The sequence below is a fragment of the Melopsittacus undulatus genome, chromosome 14 (assembly GCF_012275295.1).
Source record: "Melopsittacus undulatus isolate bMelUnd1 chromosome 14, bMelUnd1.mat.Z, whole genome shotgun sequence".
NCBI classification, from domain to species: Eukaryota; Metazoa; Chordata; class Aves; order Psittaciformes; family Psittaculidae; genus Melopsittacus; species Melopsittacus undulatus.
In genome coordinates this window covers 3,749,153-3,771,106 of record NC_047540.1, presented here as the reverse complement: position 1 = coordinate 3,771,106, position 21,954 = coordinate 3,749,153, and the positions used below count along the sequence as shown (strand labels likewise).

Genomic DNA, 21,954 nt, shown 5'->3' with positions numbered 1-21,954 from the left:
CATCCATCCACACTGGGTCCAGCCCTGCAAAGCAGAAGCCCCAGCACCAAGCACGGAGCCAAGGGAACCTACCAGAGATGTTGGTGGTGATCTCGGTGAGCGCGGTCTGGCCAAAGCCCTTGCCGGTGCGGGCTCGCACTGAGAAGAGGTACGTGGTGCCGGGGTGCAGGTTGGAGAAGACATGGTAGGTCTCATTGCGGAGCTTGGAGACGGTGCGGCGCGGGCCGGGGACGTTCACCGCCGGGTCGGAGGACTCGATGCTCTGGTAGCTGATCTGCAGGGACAGGGCAGAGCATCACCAGCGGCCATGGGAGAGGGGACAGACCGCAGATGTGGGCAGAGAAGGGGTTAAAGGGATGAACTGAGCGGGGGATGGTTGAGGGGCAGCCTGGCAGATGCTTTGGGGGGTTCATCAGGAGAGCAATAGAGGGTTAATACCAGTGACCCCAAGGGAAGGATTCCCCAGCAGGGACAAACCCTGCTAGGAGCAGGATGAACACAGGCTGGATCCCTGTTCCAGAAGACTTGAAGCTGTGCTCCAGCCACCTTTAATCCCCATAGCCAAAAGCAGCAGCTGCCCCAGATACCCAATAGGAGCTCCCTGTGTCCCATGTGGGTGCTGCATCCAGCCGGGATGTACCTCGTACTGCGTGATGAGACCATTGGGCTCCACTGGTTCCTCCCATTTCAGAAAGATCATGTCCTCCAGCGGGGTGAAGGTGAGGGACTCCGAGGCGATGCCGCCGGGCACTGGGGAAGGAATAGGGATGTGCTTGGATGCAGCAAGAAACCCAGCTGGAAGGAGGAATCCTCCCTGCAGATGCTGTCCATGGCAGGGATGCTCCTGCACCCTGGTGACACTTTGCAGGGGCAGGTTCGGCACAAACCCTGCAGGTACCATTTGTGGCATCTTTCAACAGCCAGATCCCCATGTGCCATCACCAGTGCCTGAGTTCACTAGAGCAAGGAAAGCAAAACCAACAGATTTCCTTTCCCCAGACAACCCAAATTCCCTCCCAGAGCCATGAGCATCCTCAGGACACTGCCAGCACTCCCCATAGCGAGCGATAACATCCTCAGCTGCAGACAGGCTTGACATGCCCCAGCCTTCCCCTCTAATTAACACCACCAGCACTAATAACCACAAACACTAACGGCCACCAGCAGCTCTGGCATCAATTTTGGCTCCTTTACCATGGATTTCTCAGCCTGAGGGGGTCATTGAGGAGGTGATGGCTCAGGGAAGACCCCGACTGACCAGCAGCATCCTCCACTGTGGGCTTGAGTACCTGAAACATGCACCCCCTCTGTTCACATCTAATTACAGGGCCGAGAGAGGGATCACCTTCCATGCACTTCCCACCGTGCAAATACACAATTTCCACTTGATTTACAAGTTAATTTAATCAGAGGCTCCATGTCCTACACGTGTACACAAGGCACTTATTAAACTCACAGAGAAATACGGAAACCTTTAGAGCAGGAATATGTGTCCCTATATATACAACCTACATATCTATATATCCAGGCAGCACGCGGTGCGAGCAGCAGAGGCACACAAGGTGTGTGTACACCCTTCTGCCATCCATCCACACACAGGTTTCTTTATGTCTGTATTTATATCTATTTATTCTGGTGTGCACTGCATGCACCCTGTCTGCAAGGGAAGGAACTGGCTCCCTGTGTGCAGCTCCCCACAGCACCAACGTGCTGCAGTGCTATTTCCATAGGTACCCAGGATTGAGTCTGCTTGTTTCATGCAGGCATAGATCAAACTCTCCAGCTGTGGGTCACCAACTTTCCCTGGATCCCTATGGGGCACTTAAGTACCAGCTGGGCAAAGTGTGGATGCAGCATCCTCTTCTCTCAGTGCCCTGCACGGGAGCCAGCAGGACTTTGCCTGGGGTCCAAGGGGGATGCTATGGGCAACACCCTTGGATGTGACCTATTATTAATGCTCCAGAAACAGTGTTTCCAGCCCAAAGCTTCCAGTGCCTAAAGGGGTTGATAAGGAAGCTGGAGAGGGGCTTGAGACAAGGGCCTGTAGGGACAGGCCAAGGGGAATGGCTTGAACCTGCCCAAGGGGAGACTGAGCTGAGCTCTTAGGCAGAAGCTGTTCCCTGTGAGGGTGCTGAGGCGCTGGCACAGGGTGCCCAGAGAAGCTGTGGCTGCCCCATCCCTGGCAGTGCTCAAGGCCAGGTTGGACACAGGGGCTTGGAGCAGCTGCTCCAGTGGAAGGGGTCCCTGCCCGTGGCAGGGGTTGGAGCTGGAGGAGCTTTAAGGTCCCTTCCAACCCAAACCAGGCTGGGATTCTGATGTACCCTTTTGGGATGGGGGGGTTTGCATCTCTGCAGCCAATACCAGCGCACCCCCCACCCTGAGACAAGCTCAGTGCTGCAGTGGTGGATGCTGCAACAGAAGCTGGGCTCATGCCAATATCAACCACAATCAAAGATCCTATTATTAACAAGCTTTCACCACCTTGGCTTAATTTCACAGGCAGCTGCTTATCACCAAGTTCTAGCAGCTCAAATCCTCATCCCCCTCACAGGAAGGCAAAGAGATGCTGGACCATACCCATGTGTAATAGCTACAGGTGGATATCCATCAATCCATCTCCCCCAAGACCAAGCCTATACACAGCCCCAAGTTTGATCCAAGGGGAAGCCACAAGCCCTGGTTAATCAAGGCACGGGGGAAAGCAGCTGGAGTGATTACAGTATAGCAGAAAGACATCTGGGGCTCCTGTATTAATATTCCATAGGAAAACAGCTGGAGCAGTCACAGCACACTGAGAACAGCTGAAGCAATTAGAGCTGGAAAAGGAAGCATCAGGAGCGTGAAGCTGGGTGCCCCCGGTCGAGCAGGCTCAGGGCTGGGGATGCACAAAGTGCTGATGTGCAGAAAAAAGGTGCCAAATTCAGGCTTTAGAGATGAAAATGGGACCTGGAGATGGTCCCAGCTCCATCCCAGCTGTGCAGGCTTTGCTGTCCAGCCTGGGAAAACGGGAGCGATGAGCAATGCGGACACAAAGCTGCATGTTCACTGGGTCCCGAATCAAGGCAAGTCCCATGCAGAGGGATTGCATGGCAAGCTTCTCCTTGGGAATCATGCAAGGAAGGGGCTGGAGCCCGCTGGATCCTTCGCAGTTATCCATTCTTCCATCTTGATGCTAAGAAGTGCTCTGGAGTTTAATTACCTCTTGCTTAATGGTTTGTGCTGGTGACACAGAGAGCCACGGATGCTCCAGCACTCAGCACCCACCCAGGCTGCAATGGCTCCTTGCACCCCATGCAAGATCCAACTGCTGTTCCCTCCACAGGGCAGGATGAGACCCCTCACCCCACTGGCTGCAGCACTTTATGGGGCTGCCCAGCTGTCCTTGAAGGCCAAGTCACCCTGGAATGAGGAGGAGATGCCGATGGATCAGCAAAGAGGATGCGATGAGCAGGAGTCATCATCAGCAGGGAGATGCCAGCCCTGGATGTGGCCCATCGCTGATGGATGGCACTGGAGACACAGAGCCAACTCTGCCCTGTAGCTCCTGCTGCATTCACTGGATCTCCAGAGCCCAAAATGACCTGAGCACTCTGCTGATGGGGAGCCAGGGACCACGGTGCAGGGTCAGGCCAGGCCTGAGCTATCACTCCAGTAGTCCCAGCTCCAGTACATCCTCACAGGGAAGGGCTGGGCAGAGGCAAGAGGTGGCAAACCCAGGAGTCCTGGAGCACCACAGGAGCCTCCAGTGAGGACATCAGCCCTGCTCAGGTGGCAGCAGTGGGGACACAGCCCCAGGACACAGCAAGCAGAGGTTGAAGAGAAAGAGCTCGGCTCTTCAGGAGCGATATTGCTGGTAAAATAACCAGCAAACCAGGGCCAGACACCCTGTACCAACACACACTCATCCACAGAGCTTGTTTCACAACCCAAATCCATCCAAGAGCAAACTTAATGAAGGAGGAGCGTGGGGAAAGCCGAGCAAAGCTGCACCAGGCTCTGGTTAACAGCAGAATGAAGCAATGCTGAATTAATCAGCGACCAAGCAGATAAAAGATGTTACCTTAGTGTAAAGCATTAATTGTTTTAATTGTTATTATTATCTCTGCCAGGCTTTGGTTCCACACTAAGGGATGAGCAAGGATGACTCGTGCTGGGAGGAGCTACCCATCACCCAGCTCTTGCACCCACCACCAGAGCAGGCACAATAAAACACTCCGCTCCAAGGAGCAGGGCAGTGTTCCTGCAGTGACATCCCCATCACATCACTCCAAACATTCAGCATTCCCCATCCCCAGCCACATCCCTGTCCCTTTTCTCTCGCCTCCCCTGCAGAGCCCTTGGCCTTTTCCCCTCCCTGTTAGTGCAGTGGCCACAGGAGATATTCCCATCATGCCCCTGGCTGAGAACCACGGATGTGCACCATGCCACGGGAAACACCCCAGCAGCTCATCAGCCATTGAGTCCCATTGCTGGGGATGACAATACAATCATGGAATGGTTTGGGTTAGAAAGGACCTTAAAGCTCCTCCAACCCCAACCCCTGCTACAGGCAGGGACCCCTTCCACTGGAGCAGCTGCTCCAAGCCCCTGTGTCCAACCTGGCCTTGAGCACTGCCAGGGATGGGGATGCACCTCCCTGAGCAGACTCACCATCCTCATCCGTCTGGAACACCACCTCCTTGCCTTCCTTGCGACCCTCGGGGTTGGAGAGGATGAGCTTGACGTGGATGTTCTTGTAGGGCAGCAGGTTTTTGATGGTGTAGCGGTTGGCGTTGCGCTCCATCTTCACGCACTCCTGGAAGGTTTGGTTGTGGCCGGTGCCCACAAAATAGCGGTAGCAGAGGGAGACGGTGTAGGTGTGACACCGGGTCAGGTTGTAGCCCAGAGGCTCCCACTGCAACGTCAGCTGCCGGGACTGGATCTCGGAGAAAGCCAGGCCTTTGGGGGCCCGCATGGGCTCTGTGGGGAGCAGAGATTGGGAGAGGTGAGGGACAGCAAAGCAGCTCATAGGTTTATGTGTATTATCAAGGAAAACCCTTTTACAGCACAAAAACAAGGTGATAGAACCCCAGACTGGTTTGGGTTGGAAAGCTCACCCAGCTCCAGCCGCCTGCCACGGTGGAGCATCCACACCACAAACAGCCCCTAATGACCACATAAACGTGCCTGTGTGATGGGAGCCCTCACATTTTCATCAAGCCCATGTCAGGCTCTTGAAAGGACAGAGAGCAAGTGCCATTGCTGGGAAGGAGTTTAATTAGCTCTAATTGGCACGAGGAGGAGGAATCAGCTTTAATGAGGAGCCAGCAGCACACACACATGCAGGTGGTTTGGGTTAATGGCAGGAAACTCCTCTCCACAGCCAAGGCTGGTGGGAAGGACACTGAGAGGGATGGAGAGTCTTTGTCCAGGTGATTCCTCTGGGATCTGCAGGAGCTGGAGCAGCTCAGGGCTGCACCAGACTTTAGCAACCCCAGCAGATGCTCCTGCAGGTCCCGATGCCCTCAGGGACTGTGCACAACCCCGGTTGGTTTTGGAGGGACAAGCACAGCCCCACACAGCCGGAGCCCAGCCTTGAACCACATCTGGCTCTATCAAACACCACGAACCCTCAGCCATGATGCCTCTGTACAGGCTGATAATGCTGGTTCAGGATCCAGCCCCAACCGTGCCCCCTGATACCCTCCAGCCATGACCACAGCCTGTGTTTAATGAGTGGTTCCTCCTGAGATGCTGCTTACAGCCATGGAAAAGTCAATTAAAGGTGGATCCATTGGAACAGGGATGGTCCAAGCTCCCCAACTGCATCAGCAAATACCCTCAGCATCCATCCAGCCCCAACCATGCCCCCTGCCTGGGGCTTGGGGTGGCACAGGACCTTGCCTAAGGCGGAAGGATGTGCTGTGGCACCCACCTGCACACTTGGTGCGGCTGATGAGGGGTGGCCCTGGTTTGCCGGTGCCCCCCTCGCCAGGCCGGGTGAGCAGGACACTGATCTCGTACTCCGTGTCAGGGTCCAAGTGCCAGAGCTTGTAGGTCTGCATGTTGACAGCGTGGACCTCCGACCAGGGCCCCGAGGTCATGCGGTACTCAATCTCCTTGCGCACAATGGGGCCGTCGCCGATGATGGAGTTGGTGTTGAGTTGGATGATGAGGTAGGTGGAGCCAGCCCGGAGCAGCTGAGGGGGTGCAATGGGTGTTGGGGGCTCTGGAAGAGATCAGACAAGGGGTAAATGGAGCATCCCCCCCTAAAGAAGCAGCTCCACAGCATCTCCAGACATGGAATCATAGAATCACGTTTGGGTTGGAAGGGACCTTAAGGCACATCCAGTTCCAACCCCCTGCTATGGGCAGGGACACCTTCCACTAGAGCAGTTTGCTCCAAGTCCTGTCCAAACTGGCCAACAGCAAAGTATAGGAGGGCACTATCCAGTCTTTAGCTTCTCATGCCCTCCATCACTTTTAGTAAGGCTTTAACAGCTGCAGTAGGGTTTTATCTGATCAAACCATAATTATCTGTCTAAGCCACGCTGCCCAGCGTGGTGCTGCACAGTTTCACCATCATTAATTCATTCCCATCTACTGCAATCAAACACAAACAATCTGAGGCCACCAGGAAAGGGAATTTCCTTGGTTTATGCTGCACTGTCCATGTGTAGCAAGAAACCTCGATCCCACCACCCCGAGCATCCTTCCTCTGCAGACAGCGGGGCAGCCATAGCCCATCCATGGCAGCAGCAAGTCACCCACCTTTCACAATGAGCTCGGCGAAGTTGGAGACCCCAGCACCACGGCTGGACTGGGTGACACAGCGGTAAAGGTCCTGCTCCTCCTTGGACACCTCATCCAGCTGGAATGTGGCCAGGAAGCGCCGGTGGCTGATGTGCTTCACTGAGGCAGCAGGGACCACCTCACCGCTCTGCCTCTGCCCCACCAGGAGAGACAAGGGTCACCGGGAGGCATCCAGAGCCACCAAACACATCCCAATGGATGGTGGCTTAAAAGGGAGGAGTGAAACCCCCTTCTCCCCAGTGCCCTGCAGGGTTTTCTCCCCAAGGGAAAGCACGGAAGGTGATGCAGAAGTGATGGAGACGCTGGTTTCACCACTGCTGTTGCTCACCTGCATGAGGAACCGCTCGGCCTCGGCAGCCTTGCCAGCAGCCACGCACTGGAAGGTGGCATTCTGTCCAGCATTGACCTCCACATCACCCAGGCGAGAGAAGTGAGGAGCTTTGGCTGCCAATGAGAGGGGACAAAGTGGCTGAGCTCTATGGGGACCCACGGCAGCATCGCTGCAAGAGTCCTGCCACAGCCCAAAAACCCACCCGGGATGCCAGGCCTGGAGCCAAGCTCCAGACAGGCTTGATCCCCATCCTCACAGCCCAGCTCAGAGGCTGGAATTTGCTCCTGGCTCCATACAAGAGCCAGTGTCCCAGGAAGGGATGCGGCCTTCCCCTCCAGCATCCCACCACGATCCAGGCTATGGGGTCCATAGAAGGGGCAGGTCTCCTACCCCAGCCTGGAAGAAATAAGGGGTGAATGGTAACAGCCAACATACTGGGACAGCCTGGGATTCCAAGTGCCATCCAAGTGCCACCAGCTGCACCATGGCATTAACCCTGCCACCCACCCCATCACAACCCACCCTTCAATCCCATTCCCCCAGTACTCACAGCATGGATAATTCAGGAGCAAAATATCATCCAAGCCAAGATAACCCCTGCGCTCACTGGAGACCACGGCTTCAAAGAGGACCTGCAGCACCAAACACAGGGGTCACCCATTGCCGGGGGGGGGGGTCTGGGTGATGCAAAAGGGGGGTTTGCTGGGGCTCACCTGGTATTCATTGGGCCAGAACAAGCTGACGGCCAACTCAGCCTGGTGCCACTGCCGCCCATGGGAGCCGGAGGCATTCCAGACCGCGCTGCCCACCGGGCCCCCCGTCACCCGCACGTAGGCACTGAGGGTGCCGGGGCTGTGGCCGTCCCGGCTGTACATGAAGTAGCTGAACTGGAGGCAATGGGTGTCATTCTCGCTCAGCGCCTGGAAAAGCAGGTGAGCTTTCTGGCCCGGGGCGTGCTGCGAGGAGTTCACCATCAGGTAGGAGCCTGTGGTGGGAGGGAGAAGAGGGGAGAGCACGGAGTAGTTCCCATTCTGCACCTCCTGAGCTTTGCCAGCAGGGATGGGGAAGGTGGAGGATGCAGGACTGCAAAGATGCGCAGTAACGCTCAGGTCTCACTGGGTACCGGTCCATGCCAGCCCATGGGAACACGCAGAACAAAAGCAAGGGACCAGGATGGAGTCAGCATCGGATGCTTATTTGGGCAGCAGCACAACACCAAACCAGGACCTGACCAACTGGATGAGGAGGGAAGAATGAGCCCCACTGCCTCCAGGATAAGAAGCTGGGGTCGGTAACGGCTTCCATGCCACTGGAGCCCCTCCGCCTGCTTTCCTTTAATGCTCACAGCTTCGGCTGCGTCAACACTCCGGTCCCCAGCCGGGCCCCAGCTGTTTCATTTCCATTCCCATTGCCTCGTATCATTTACCACGCAGTTGTCGCTGAGTTTAAACTGTGCTCAGCGGGCGCTTGCAGGGAGGGGATTGCACTCATCGGCTTGACAAGCAGCAGCACCACAGCTCTCCGGGATACCAGCTCCAGACCCGGCTCTCCATCATCAGCACCCCCTGGTACCCCACCTGCCATCACCCAAAACCACCACCAACAAAACCAGGAGTCACGGCGCTACCCAAAGCTGTACTTACAGGGCAGGCAGGATGAAAATCCCAACGGCAGCATCCTTCCTGCCCTGCATCCTCCATCCCAAGCAGTTCAGAGGCACGATAGGGAGGCAGGAATCCCAGTTCATTGTGGCAGCTCCCAGCATGGCAATGGGGCCAGGACACAGGGCAGACGGGAAGCTGCTCCACCAAACCCTTCCCATCACCAAAGGCAAGGGGATTATTAATATCTCTTCCATTTTAATAACGGCAGAAACTGTAAGTAACAAAGCTGGGCCATTTATTCAAGTCTACCATTGTTTTCCTGACAGTAGAAGCTTCATTATTAATAGCTTTCACCACCAGTTAATTTAATCTAAGCCATGTGCCTTCCTCCCTTCAGGTCCCAGCGAGTAGCACCAAGAAAAACCTAACAAAGGTGATGGGGAATCATAGGGAGCATCCATCCATCCGCTCACATAATTGGGAGCTACGTCTGGGGTGACCCCAAAATGCCTGTGGGGACCCTGAAACACCAAGGGGGTCACAGCATCAGCTGGGGAGACAAAGTGCCCTGCACCACAGTGCATCTTCAAGTGCATCCTTCCAAGGATGGGAGCTGGGGCAGGGGGAAGAATTCCCCAAAAAGGACCATTTTCACCCTATGTGGATCCATGCAGCCAGAAGACCAAAATAAAGAGACCAAGACTAAATTAAACCACTGATGAGTTATTTTAGAAGACTGGGAATGTTCTTTAAGGTCAGCACGGACACACAGGGCTGGCAATCCATCCAGGCATCACGCAGCTGCCAGGGCGTCCCCACACTGTTTTCCCCTTTACTTTTCTTCCCAGTGTTGTTGCATTGGAAAAAGCAGGATCCCACCACTTGCTTCTGTGCTAATTATATCCTCCTCTACTATAAACTGTTCCAGCTTCAAGCCAGGGTATGGTTGGGCTTCTTACTGCAGGAGAAGCAGAGATACCTGTGGTGAGGTGCTGCATCCTCCCCAGGAGCATCCCATGGCCCAAACAAATCCTCCTCACACAGAGGTGCCTGGGATCCCAAACCCCATTGTCAGCCCCCGGGGTTGTTCCTGGTGCAGAGAGGGGGTTTGGTTGCTTTCTTTAATGCACCCCAATGAAATGGCAGCAGAGCCCTGCCTGGGTGCTCCCACCAGCAGCAATGGGGTGTCCCAGCCCTGCAGCAGCCTGCAGCTATAGGGAGGACCAGGCAGGAACGCTCGCAGCCCTTAGAGGGTTGCTGCACGATCACTGCTGGGGCTGTTCCTGAGCCCTATCCCTATGCTGGCATTGCCAGCAAAAACCTGCTCCACACATCACGATGGGGGAAAATCCTTTCCAAACCTCCCACGAAATGGGAGCTGTAGAAACAGCCCCAGGGTATTCCCTGCTTGAGACTTCCAGCCGAAGGATGGGATTCAGCACACATCAACCTGTGCTTCGCTCCTTAAATCCTTCCTCTGATCCTCAATTTAAGCTCAGTTTGAATGAAGATGCAGGTGCAAGGGAGCCGTTGCCCCCTTGCATCCCCACAAACAAGTCAGCCCCTCTGCACCCCCCCACCTCAGTGGCAGCAATATGATTTAATGCAGTTTTCAGGTGTGCTTTTAGAGAAGAGCCCAAGTGCCCTGTGGAGAAAGAGAAAAGGACTCAGAAAGCACTAAATAACATCTCAATCAGACAAATGAAAAGAGAAACAAGTCCCAGCGATGTTCCCTAAGGGAAAACCATCAATTTGCGACGCAGAAGTCGATGATGATGAGGGCTAAGCTGCAAAATAAGCCCAGGGGGGCTGTGAACAGAAAGGCTGGTACCCTTCCATGCACGTCCTCACACGGGGGCTCCAGCTGGATCTTCCCACTTGTGGGATCATCAGCTCTTCGTTGGGATTCCAATCAGGGTCTTCTAGGATAAGCTCCAGTAATCATGGCCATGATAAAAGAGTTCCCAAGGATCTTATCTCCAGCTTCAGGCTCAGGCTGTGCTTGCCCCATCACACTGTGCTTTCCAAGGGTCCTGCCTGCATCCCTCAGGGAAAACCCCAAAGCAGCCCAGCAGGAAGAGGAGCCTGTCCCTGTCTTGACACGTTCTTCCTCCTCCAAAACTATGGAGAGATTAAAGTACAACTCCAAGCCATAGCCCCTGTTGCCATGAGAAGCAGCAGCAGGCAGGATGACAGGCAGAGGGTGGCTCTGCCAGCCAAGGGGTACCAGGGGAGCAGGTCTCAGCCCTGTAGCATCCACCTCCAGGAGGGGAAGATGAAGCCCAGCAGTGCCTCCTGTGCTGGCTTCTCCTCAGTGTGCCATGGGAATGGGGTACCTGCTTCCCACTGGTGCACCAAGCCCCATCTCCCACAGGAAGCTCGGCACAGACTGCAGTAACTCCCCCCCAGGAGCCAAGAATGAAGCTGAATTTGCCAAGGTTTTATGGGTTATGTAGCAGGAGCTGCTTGGGAAGTGATGCTGGAACTATTGGCACTATTGAAGGAATGACTCCTGGGAGGGGACAGAGGGACAGCAGAGCTCCTCGGGATGGGGACAGTGGCTTGGTCACAGCCTGCACTGAAGCTTTTTGCCTTCTCCCAACCCAGCTCATCTCCTATGGATTTCCACATGTGGATTCAACCACCAGCAGCAAAAGGTTCCTGCACCTCCAGGGAAGAACCTGGAGCTGCACAGAGCATCCTTGTCCTCCGAGGGACACCCTGGATCTCTGCAGAGGGGAGCAGGGCTTCCACAAGGGTAGATACTGCACAGCCCCACATCAACCTGAAGGCAAGTATGGATCAGCCCAGCACACAGAGGTGATGCTTGGAGGATAGCAAGAGCAAAAGGCAGCCAAAGGACCCAAGGAGAGTTATTCTGGTGCAGATGCAGTGATGGTGCAGCCTCCTTTGCCTGCTTTACCTGGCTCCTCGCAGCTGCTGCTTGACAAAACAACAACTAAATCACTTCAAAGAACGAAACAACCACAATTACAACGTGAGAGACACCCATCCATTGTCTATGGGTGTACGAGAGACAAGTCCAGAAGGGAAGAAAAGGGGTAAAAGCCCCATAACCAAAGAAGAAAGCAAAAAGCCAGAGGGATGGAAAGGTAGCGGCAGGTGGCCGGCAGCCAGCATCCGCTCCAATAAATCCTACGCTCCTTGAAACTGGCTGATCTCCAAGAAAAACTCATTTTAATCTAAGACCACGAGACTCCTTTGGAAAGTGCTCCCTGGAGAGGCCCAGGGATGTGAAATACTCTTCATCCACCAAGCTGCTGGGGGGGGCACCAGCTTGAGATAAGGCTGCAGGAGCCTTTACTTGCACCAGGGTAAAGCTGCACCAAAACAGGGTTCCTGCACCCACTGGGTGCTCAGGACCAGGAGTGAATGGTCCCTACCTGCTATCAGGGAGCTCTGGGGATGAGCATCCCTTTGGGTGTCACTGTCAGTCAGTATCAGGGATGGGTGCCCTTCGCCAGGGCTGGAGCCTGCAATGCTCCATGCTTCCAGCATCCAACCTGGGATGGTCGCATCCAGGTCGAGTTAAACTGCATTCATTGCAACCCCCAAAACCACTGTGCTTTCCTCATGCAGCCCCATTCCACCCAACCCTTCCATCCACCAGGCTTTGAGCGCAGGCACTTTGTTGTGATACTAAATTACAGCTGAAAACCAAGCAGAAACCCCAACTAATTCCACATTCCAGACTCTCCATCCCAAGCCATTTCAATCCCCAGCTCCGATTCCCTCCTCACAGCCCCGGGAAACCTCCCCTAGGACACACAGGAACTGGGATAGTTCCATTTAAAGCAATTATCTGGGAAATCATCAAGGGAGGAGCAGTTCTAGAGGCAGAGTAAGGGCTGCTCCCCCTCACCCTGCACCAGCACAGGCAAGAAAGGAAAAGGCAATGGAAAGAGGAGAAGGTAAAGGAAGGGGAAGGTTAGTGGAGGGGAAAAGCCAAATTAAGGCCTGGCATGAACAAGGCACAAGATAAACAGCTGGAGGCAGGTCGATGGAGCAGAAAAGAGTTTACTATTAAGCAGTTAATGTTCTAATGAGGGAAAAGTCATTTTTACTCTCAAGTTCTACCCCAGCAATCCCCATGGTCAGCATGGGACCTGCTCGCCTGCAGGCTGGACAAGGAGCCGGAGCCCTGGGAGCAGCAGGAGGCAGCAGACCCAGACTCAAGGAGCATCCCAAGCCCAGTGCATCCCTTAGAGCAAATGGGCACCAACTCAAGCGGGTCACAGTGAGGAGCTAAGAGTAAGCAAAGCCCCCAGTGCCAGCCAGGCACGATGCCCACACCATGGGAGGAAGGGAGCTCCCCCCCATGGCTCTGCTCCCCCAGCCTGCACCCAGAAATAACTAAATCTGGTTTAAAAGCAACGAGATTAAAAAGATAAAAGCAAAGGGAAACGAGAAGAGTCCATTTGCATTTTCCTCCTTACAGCTCCTGAGCCTTCGGATGCCTCCAACTCACAGCCGCAGCCTTCCCTGCACTTGCAAAAGCCAGAAACACATTTTCTCCTCTTTTCCACACCTCCAGAGATGGGAATCTCTCACGAGCCAGGAGAAGCAGCACGAGCCTCCAGAGCAGAGCTGCTCCAGCCCTCGCAGCATCTCCGTGGCCTCCTCTGCACTCACTCCACCAGCTCCACATCCCTCATGCTGGGGCCCCCGGAGCTGAACACAGTGCTCCGGGTACTGCGTGGTCCCTGCTGTGCTGCTGCACCCCAGGAGCAGGGACCCACATCCCCACACAGCATCCTGCTGAGGACGGACGCAGCTCATCACCCCCTGCCCGCACAGCCGAGGACGAGTCAAGGGTAAAGCACTGCAGGGATTAAACCAGGAGGAGCTATGGGGTCCTGCTCTGGGGTACAGGACCGAGGGGTGAAGGCCATGGGGACATGGAGGAGGACCAGGACTCACCGTGGGGCAGGTCAGCCGTCAGATGTGGCACCATGTAACTGCGGATGAGCTCCCAGCCGAAGTCATCGTCCTCTCCCTGGCTGTACTCGCACTGGTTCAGGTCTCCATCCTCCTCAAAGGTGCAGCCAGCTGCAGAGAGAGACCCCATCAGCACCACTGAGACCCCACTGCACGGCTGGGCCCTCCCCACAGCCCTGCTGTATGTGTGCAACACCCCCAAAACACAGGGCATCCCATCTGCAATGAGGTTATGGTCAATCTACCACTAATCCCCCAATTCAGGTCCCCACACCAGTGAAACAAGCTGGCAGGTCTCAATTCCCATGCTCAGCCATGGAACAGGATACAGATCCCAGCTCTGCTTGCCAGGGGCCAGCCACAGAACACAGGATTTGTCCCAGCAAACAGGTACTCGACTGTGGCACAAGGATTTGTGCTTTCACCTTGAGCTCTTTGGGGGTCTGTCCATGGCCTGACACAACAACAGCAGCTCTCAGGCAGGACCTGCAGCAATCACAGCCCCACTGAACCCCCCCAAGCTGTGGGCTGGCACTGCTGAGCCCTTCCATTTGTCTATCAAGGGGTTGGGTTTTATCCACAAGGTGCTTGACTGAGCACTGAGAATGGGAATTCATGCCAAGAGGCCATTCATCCCCATGCGGACCGAGGTAGCACATTGCGATGCCAACCAGCCGTGCATCCTGCATCCAGCCCCGTATCCCGCATCCTTATCCATCACCCCCCACGCTGCCTCCAGCCGGCTTTGCCATGGGGCCACTCAGGGCCGGTTCATTAACACTGACCTATTATTCCATTAAACCCCCAGATTACAGGAGGAGCAGGGCACCAGCACTAATTCATACAAGCCCCTGGGCTGACGAGGGCAAGAAAGCCCTGAGCAAGCAGAACAAACAAAGGCAAACATCCCCCTAATGGGCCCGCATTGAAGCGGAGCAGGGCCAGGGGATTATTTCTTCTGTTTTTCCCCTGGTTTAGCCCCAAATTACATCAGTAATTCCCCACCACCACCTGGGGATTTGCCCATTAATGGCCCCGCTGCTGTAGGCACCGGTTGTGCTTCCCCATGGTGGGGGATGCTCAGATGCGTCATTGCTGCAAACACGAGTCCAAACACTGCAGAAACGCTTGTAAAATGCCCAGAAAATGATGATTCCCAACAATTCCACAAGGAAGAACGTATCTGGGGCTCTTCCCACCCCCCTTCACACTCATGTTACAAAGCACAAGGGCTCCATCACCAATGATTTGGGTTGGAAAGGACTCTAAAAGTCATCAAATTCCAACCCCCCCCCCCCCCCCCCAAAGTTGTTTTTCTTCTTCTTGGAAGCACAAGAAGCTTCCTTTTAACAAATTCTCTCCTATTCACATGCCTGGAGGCACTAAGACATCACAGCTTCCCTAAACTCCTTCCCGAAATGGAGCGTCTGCCCAGCCCACGTGCGGATGTGCCCCCGCACCGTCCCGAGACACTCCGGATTTGAGCCTGAAACTTGGCTCTGATTCCTAATGGGAAAAGTAAGGGGGGGGAAGCACAAATCTGTCAGAGTTTTCCAGGAAGGAAAGGGAAGAAAATAAAAGGAATCCAAATAAAACAGTGTCAGGAACCAAGTGCCAAGTGGTTTAGAGAGGGAAAAAAAGCCAAGTGTTTCTTTCCAAGTTCTGCTGAAATGGGATATTCTGGGATGGAGGAATTTGTTCTTAGTGTTGGGGTTTTTGGTGTGAGAAACCAACAGCACTGCAGGCTAGCAGAGCCCCACTTCCCAGGGAAAAGTGATTCCTCTGCTCCCATTAAACCATTCCCTGCCACTAATGGCATCAGGGGCAATGAAACCTTCTCCTGGGCTGCATCTCCATCACCTGCATCCCGCTGCCATCCCCAGCACATCCCCCCCAGCCCCATCCAGTCCCATGCCTCAGTTTCCCCCCTGCTCCACCACTCCAAGGCTGGATCTTTGGCCACCTCCAAGATGATTCCCAGGCTCCAGAAGCTTAAAATGCAATTACATGGAGTAGATCTTGCGCTGATGGAGGCGCAGCTGGCCGAGCTGATCCATCTCCTTCCTCGGACAGCTTTATTGTTATGGCTTTTCCCAACATGAGCCTTCCCCCCATCCTCTCTGTGAGACGAAGGCAGCTCCACCTCACCAGCAAATCTGCCTCTGATTTGTATACACAGGGGAAGAAATAAGCAGCATTTTACAGAGCCTCAGTTTCCATGAGCTATGGGATGCTTTTGACACCATCCCTCCCCATCCCAAGGGCAGGGTTGGGGGAAGCTTGACCTCCAGCCCCTTTTCCTTCCCCATCACCTTTTCCTTCCCCATCACAAGATTAAGAGGGACATTAAATGTTCTAGAGGGGAGTCAGAGGGGTTAAACCCAGAGCAGCTTTCAAAGTGTTTGTAACCTGCAACATCCATCTGCAACAACGGGGATGCTTATACCCAAGCTAAGGGCTAATGGCAGCAGGATGGGCTCTGTGGCACCGCTCCAGGTCTGGATGTGCCCTAAAAATCACCAGGCAGAAACAAGGAGCCCCCAGTTCCCAGCCCGTGCTCTGGCTGGAGGCCAGGCTAACAGCAGCTCCGGGCACTGTGATGAAGGCAGCGAGCGCAGGAGGTGCAATGTGAGCGCAAAGGCAGCTATAAATACTGCTGGGGGTGTGATGCTGTGCTCCAGGAGGGGTGATGCTGGGATCCCGAGGGGGGTGATGCATCTGAGAGGATGCCTGAACACCCCAAAACACCTAAACCCAGAGCCTGCCCCAATGCATGACAAGCACCCCATGCTAAGGATGAGCTGGACCCCATTTAACACCCCACTCCAAACCCCTATGGCACCTTGGCATGCCCATGCAGAGGGGAGCAGAGGGATGAGCACTAACACAGGGGTTACACACCAGATGGACCAATATTCCTTAAATAGAAAGTAAAAAGAGGTGGCTTGAGGGGCTTGCCAGGGAAACTGGTACCAGTGCTGCTCAGCATCCATCCTGGATACTGGTGTCACCCAGCATCCCTCCTGGGTACCACTGCAGCACTAGGCAAAGGGGAGCAGAGATGAGCAATAATAGGGGGGTGAAACACCAGATGGACCAACTTTTCTTTTAAAAGAACAAAAAAAGGAGAGATAATGCATTCACCAGGGATAAGGATACTGGAGCTGCTCAGCATCCCCCGGGTACCACTGCCACCCAGCATCCCCTGGGTACCGCTGCCACCCAGCATCCCCCTCCCTTGGGCTGAAGAGGAGGAAAACCAAGGAGGGGAGAGGAGGAATGAAGGATTCACAAAGAAGAGGGAGGAAAAGGAAGCCCAAGGTACCAAGCACAATGGAGGGCATTTAATCAGATCTCCGTGGCCACTGAGGAATGTGGCCGCCTGCCCATCAGCCCGCCCCGTGCTCTTTCATCCACCGGCTCCATGCTCCTCTCGCTTCAGTTAATCACATACTTAAACCTTTTCTGTTTAACCTCCTGCACCATGGGACGTGCTCCATGGGCTTCTCTTTGCTTTTATTGAGCAGCCTTGAAAAGGCTCCAGTGCTAAAGGGCAGCCTGACACCACCCACGATGGGCTCGCAGTATCCCACAAGAGTAATGACATTGCACCATGCAGAGCATCATCTGATGGGGATGTTACAGCAATAACATGTCCCAGAGTGGGAAGGCATTAAGAAAGGGTTTATATCCAAACTTCAGGAAGCATGGGCTCCCAAGAGCTAAGGCAGGCATCCAGGACTCCCAGTCCAACACGAAGCAAAGCCAATCAATGGGGAAAAGCCCGTTTTGCTCCCATCTTGGCTTAGCCCCATGGTCATCCTCAGGATGCAGCTTGAGGACACAAGCCCCTAGCACACTGTGCCATGCAGGCACCGGCCAGGAAAGCTAACTAACACAGGTGAGCTTTCAGCAGCTGGATTCATTGCTCATCCTGCCCTTTTCCAGCAGTTCCTGCTCTTCCATCCCAGGTAATTATCAGGAGGAAATCAGGACTCGGGTACCCAGAGGGCACAACCTGCATCACTCCAGCAGCCAAACACCCCACACAGTGACAGGGCTACAACCCATCACAGAACACACTGTGATGTTCAGGGGTGAGCCTCCCAAATCCAGAGCTTTCCCAGGAGCAGGGATGGAGCCGGAGGCTACACAAAGTCACACAGCCCTGGACTATCAAACCTAAGACCTCTCAATGCAAATCAGATGCTCTTTTCCTGCACCAAAGGATACATGGTTAATGCCACTGCTCCATGGGGGAAAACGGAGGCATGGAGGTGCTTTGGCAAATCCCATAACAGCAGCAGCCCGGCCTTATCCCCCAGGACAGCATCCCTTTGCTGGGATGCTGGTGAGATGCCATCCCTTTCCCAGCACCCCAGTGGAGCCGAGCCAGCCTCCCACCTCCCAGATCCCGGCTGCTATTTAAAGGTGATTTCCTCGGCACACTCCTACGGGAAGGAGCCCTGGGAAGGAAACAGTGGGAGCTGCTTCCCTCCGGGCGCCAGCAGACACAGGGGATAGGGAACACATACTGCAAATGAGATTTACTTCTTAGGCAGCAACATCTCGTACGTACCACACCACAGGCTCCCAGGCGAGGTTATTACTGGATATGGGACTAGAAACTGTGCTCCTACCTGCATGGGAATCACACTTCCCAAGGGAATGATGCTCCAGGACTCACAGCACCAAGCAAACCAGGATGCGGACTGAGTCCTGCACTGCAGCATCCCACATCGCCCACCAATGGAGACCCCTCCACACTGGGCATCCCACCAGCTCCATACCAAGCGCAAACACGTTGGGATTTCAGTCTCATCAGTGGGCAAATCTCTTCCAGTCCAAGCAAAGATGAGCTAAATCCCCCCTTAGCTGCACTTTGCACACTCAAAAGGCAACAAGCACCTCAACGTGGGTTTGTGCATCACATAGAGATTACAATGAACCCCCTCCCTCCATTCGCTGCTCCACACTTCTATGAGATAGAAATGTTTGAGGGGAAAAACACTGATTTCTTGGCCCTGCCAAAAGCTGATTGGAAGAATATGGAAAGCAGCCCCATTAGGATGCTCACCACTAGTTTGTTTTGCTTCTCCAAATCGTTTTAAATATTGCATTTAATAGAAAAATAATTTGCTCAGCTGTAAGAAACATCAATTTGCAACTTGAAGCCTCACATATTAGCCAAAAGAAGCTAATGTGTAAACATTAGCAGCTCCAATAGCACATGGGGTTTAGCCAATGCAATTCCAGGGAGAGAACAGCCAGATATTAAGATGGAGGATTTGCATAATAAGTCACTTATGCCTGATAACCTCAGTGTTTGGAAAGCATGGGACAAGGAGAACAATATCCATTTACCAGCAGCTACAGAAGACATAAACCTCTTTCTTTTAGCTTGTTAAAGACACTTTATGGTTCCTACCTGCAGATTCCCATGGAGGTGTTAAACCTCCTGCAGTGAGAACCCAGCCCCAGAAGCCTCCAAAGGACCTTTGGCATGGGGACAGGGGTGGAACTGGGAGATACAGATGCATTACAGGTATTCCCCAGCCTGAGGGAAGCAAATAGAAGCAGGAAAATACCAATCTTGAAGGGTTTGCAATGCGACGGGGCCAGCTTGTGCATGGGCAAGGAGCAGGTGCACCACGCATCCCCTTACCATGAAGATGCATCTGAAAGTAATAGGGGAGTAACTGATCTTGCTGGCCAGAGCCCTTCCTTGGGCCACATCCAGCTACAAAATGCAGCTCCTGTTCCTTCCCACCCCAAAAAGCAGCTCCCACAGGGGTCAGCACAGCCAGGACCAGGGTGCTGCATCACCCCAATGATGCAGCCAGGCATCACACCCCTCCGGCTGTCCTGCAAGGATGCTGTGGGGCACAAGCCAAGAGGTTCCAGCCCCATGGCTGAGGTGGATACATGCATTTAACACCACATCCAAGTGCTGTCCATGCACAGCACCACGATCTGGTCAGTGCTGGTCCCCTGGGGAAGGGCCAGCATCACTCCTCTGTTACTCACACCGGGTCCTGCAGCATAGGAACCCCCTGGAGATACCTGGCCAGGAGGCCACTAACCTGCAACACAAGTGCTTTAATAACGAACCATCACTTCATTAACATCCTCAGGGCTGCCTCTTCGACTCCATACAAAGGAAAACAAGGCAGGCCTTTGGAAACCTCCATCCTGCCGGTATCGATCGCTCGCTCTGCAATTACAGCTCCTGCACTATGCAGTGACCTGGCACCCTGGGGGACAATGGTAAAAAAGGGGGAAATCACTAAAAGAAATTAAAAAGAAGGGGAGGAAAGCTCATTTCTGTCCCCTGGCTCCTTTATTACCATGAGGTCCCCATGGCTATGCTGAAAGCTAACAGCCATACATGCCTATGGACCCAGAGAGGCCAGGATCATGAGCCCCAAGGATGAATTGCTGCTTCTGGGGAATCCCTGAGGACACGGGGATGGTCCCTGGTACAAGTTCAGGCAGGGAAAGCAGCTGCCCTATGGTACAGCAGCAGCACCAGCCCAGCCCGAGGGGCTCCAACACCAGCTGCAGAAATCATGGGAAACACCAAGTTTTCCGAATTAACCCCATTTTGCAAGGGAGAAAGATGGGGGAAACCTTTCATCGTCATCCCGGCTCCGGGTACCACCTCTGCGGTGATGGATGGAGGAGCGACGCACTCCGGTGGGCTAATCCTGCCGTGATGGAGCGGGTGCCAGCACACGGGGCCGCGGGGAGCAGCTCGCCTGGGTTATTTATGGCCTTTCAAGGCAGAAAACAGAGCCACTTGCGTTATCAAAGAGCCCTCACGTGGCAAAAGCAGCCAGCGACAGAGCCACCCGGTCCTCACTGTGCCCAGCATCCACTCCCCAGCCCCGGAGGGAGATCAGGATGGGAGGAAGAGGAGTGAGGAGGAAGGGCAGAGCAGGAGCAGGTCCCAGTGCAATGCAGAACTCAACCCCCTGAGCCCGTTTGTGCCCAGAGAGCCCCCATCAAGGCTCTGGAGGAAGAGTGCTGGACCAAACCAGGCACCCTATGGCCAGGGAAAGGGGGGATACAACCAACTGAGCCCCAAAACCCCATCAGCAAGCTCAGTTCATCCATCCTTGCGGCTGGGCTCAAACCCAGCAGCTCCAGCAAACTCATCTCAGGGTCCCCATCAGCATCCCAGTGCCACCCATAGGTTATTAACTGCTCCGACCATTCCCCCATGGCCCTGGGTGCAGACACTGGGTATAAAAGCAGTGGCACTTGGGGACAGCACATTGTAAATCCAGAGCTGCAGAAGCCTGCGGATGCCTTTGCTCAACAGCTTATTTATTGCTTTTAATACCTCCCCTCGTCGCTGGCAGCACCAGGTTTGCTTTGCAGATGCTAAAAGCAAATGGAATCAAATCTCCCTTTTTTTATCCCCAGAAAGCTGCTCCACATCTGCCCCCACCCCCTTTGTTTCCATAGGCCCTATAAAAACCCAGGTGAGATGCAGGCAGACACCAGCCCTGCCTGCTCTGGCTCTAAGGGTGAGCAGGCAGGAGCACAGCACCAGCAGGGATGCTCCTGCACTGCTGAGACCAGGCAGACTCAGTGCATGGAAACAACAGGCTTGAATCCATGTTCCCAACAGCAAAACCTCGAGGTTGGTCACACAAAGATGAGCTTGTGGCCAACAGCCTGGTGAAGGATGCTCATGGATGATGCTAGCAGCCAAGAAGACGCATCCATGCATCCATCCATCCCGACTCCCTCCTCTCCATCCTGGTTGCTCCAATACCCACTCCCCAGCTGCACCCCAAGCCCCCTTCCCCAACACACCAAGGCAAGGGAAGGCATCACTGTCCCTCTGAGTCTGGAGCCCCCTTCCAAAGCTGGATTTCCAGCAAGCCCAATGCAGCACCCACACCACATTCCCTGTGGGAAGGCTCAGGACATTCCATCCCATGGGAAAAGGAAAACCACTGCCAAGCAGTAAGCACACAGAGCAGAGGGGCTGACCTGCAGCATCCTCACTAAAAACACCAGGATTACACTGATTATCATGGAAAGGTTTGGGTTGGAAGGGACCTTAAAGCTCCTCCAGCTCCAACCCCTGCCACAGGCAGGGACCCCTTCCACTGGAGCAGCTGCTCCAAGCCCCTGTGTCCAACCTGGCCTTGAGCACTGCCAGGGATGGGGCAGCCACAGCTTCTCTGGGTACCCACAGGGAAGAACTGGGATGTATCCTCCCCCATCCAGCTCCCTGTTCCCAACCCAACATGG

General features: G+C 54.4%; 1 protein-coding gene across 2 annotated transcripts in view; it reads right to left on the bottom strand.

Annotated features, from left to right (window-relative positions):
* Positions 1–21,954, bottom strand: part of PTPRU (protein tyrosine phosphatase receptor type U) — a 55,070-nt gene that overhangs the window by 26,669 nt on the left and 6,447 nt on the right. Inside the window, exons 2-10 of one of the 2 annotated variants that reach the window (XM_034069217.1) lie at positions 13,669–13,797; positions 7,837–8,108; positions 7,674–7,755; positions 7,121–7,236; positions 6,751–6,925; positions 5,915–6,208; positions 4,651–4,959; positions 641–750; positions 73–274 (exon numbers count right to left, since the gene is read on the bottom strand). In XM_034069217.1, coding sequence (XP_033925108.1) covers positions 73–274; positions 641–750; positions 4,651–4,959; positions 5,915–6,208; positions 6,751–6,925; positions 7,121–7,236; positions 7,674–7,755; positions 7,837–8,108; positions 13,669–13,797 — 1,689 coding nt within the window. Of the gene's footprint in view, positions 1–72; positions 275–640; positions 751–4,650; positions 4,960–5,914; positions 6,209–6,750; positions 6,926–7,120; positions 7,237–7,673; positions 7,756–7,836; positions 8,109–8,766; positions 8,904–13,668; positions 13,798–21,954 lie in introns of those variants that run through there. The other variant, XM_031043807.2, reaches the window with a different exon arrangement.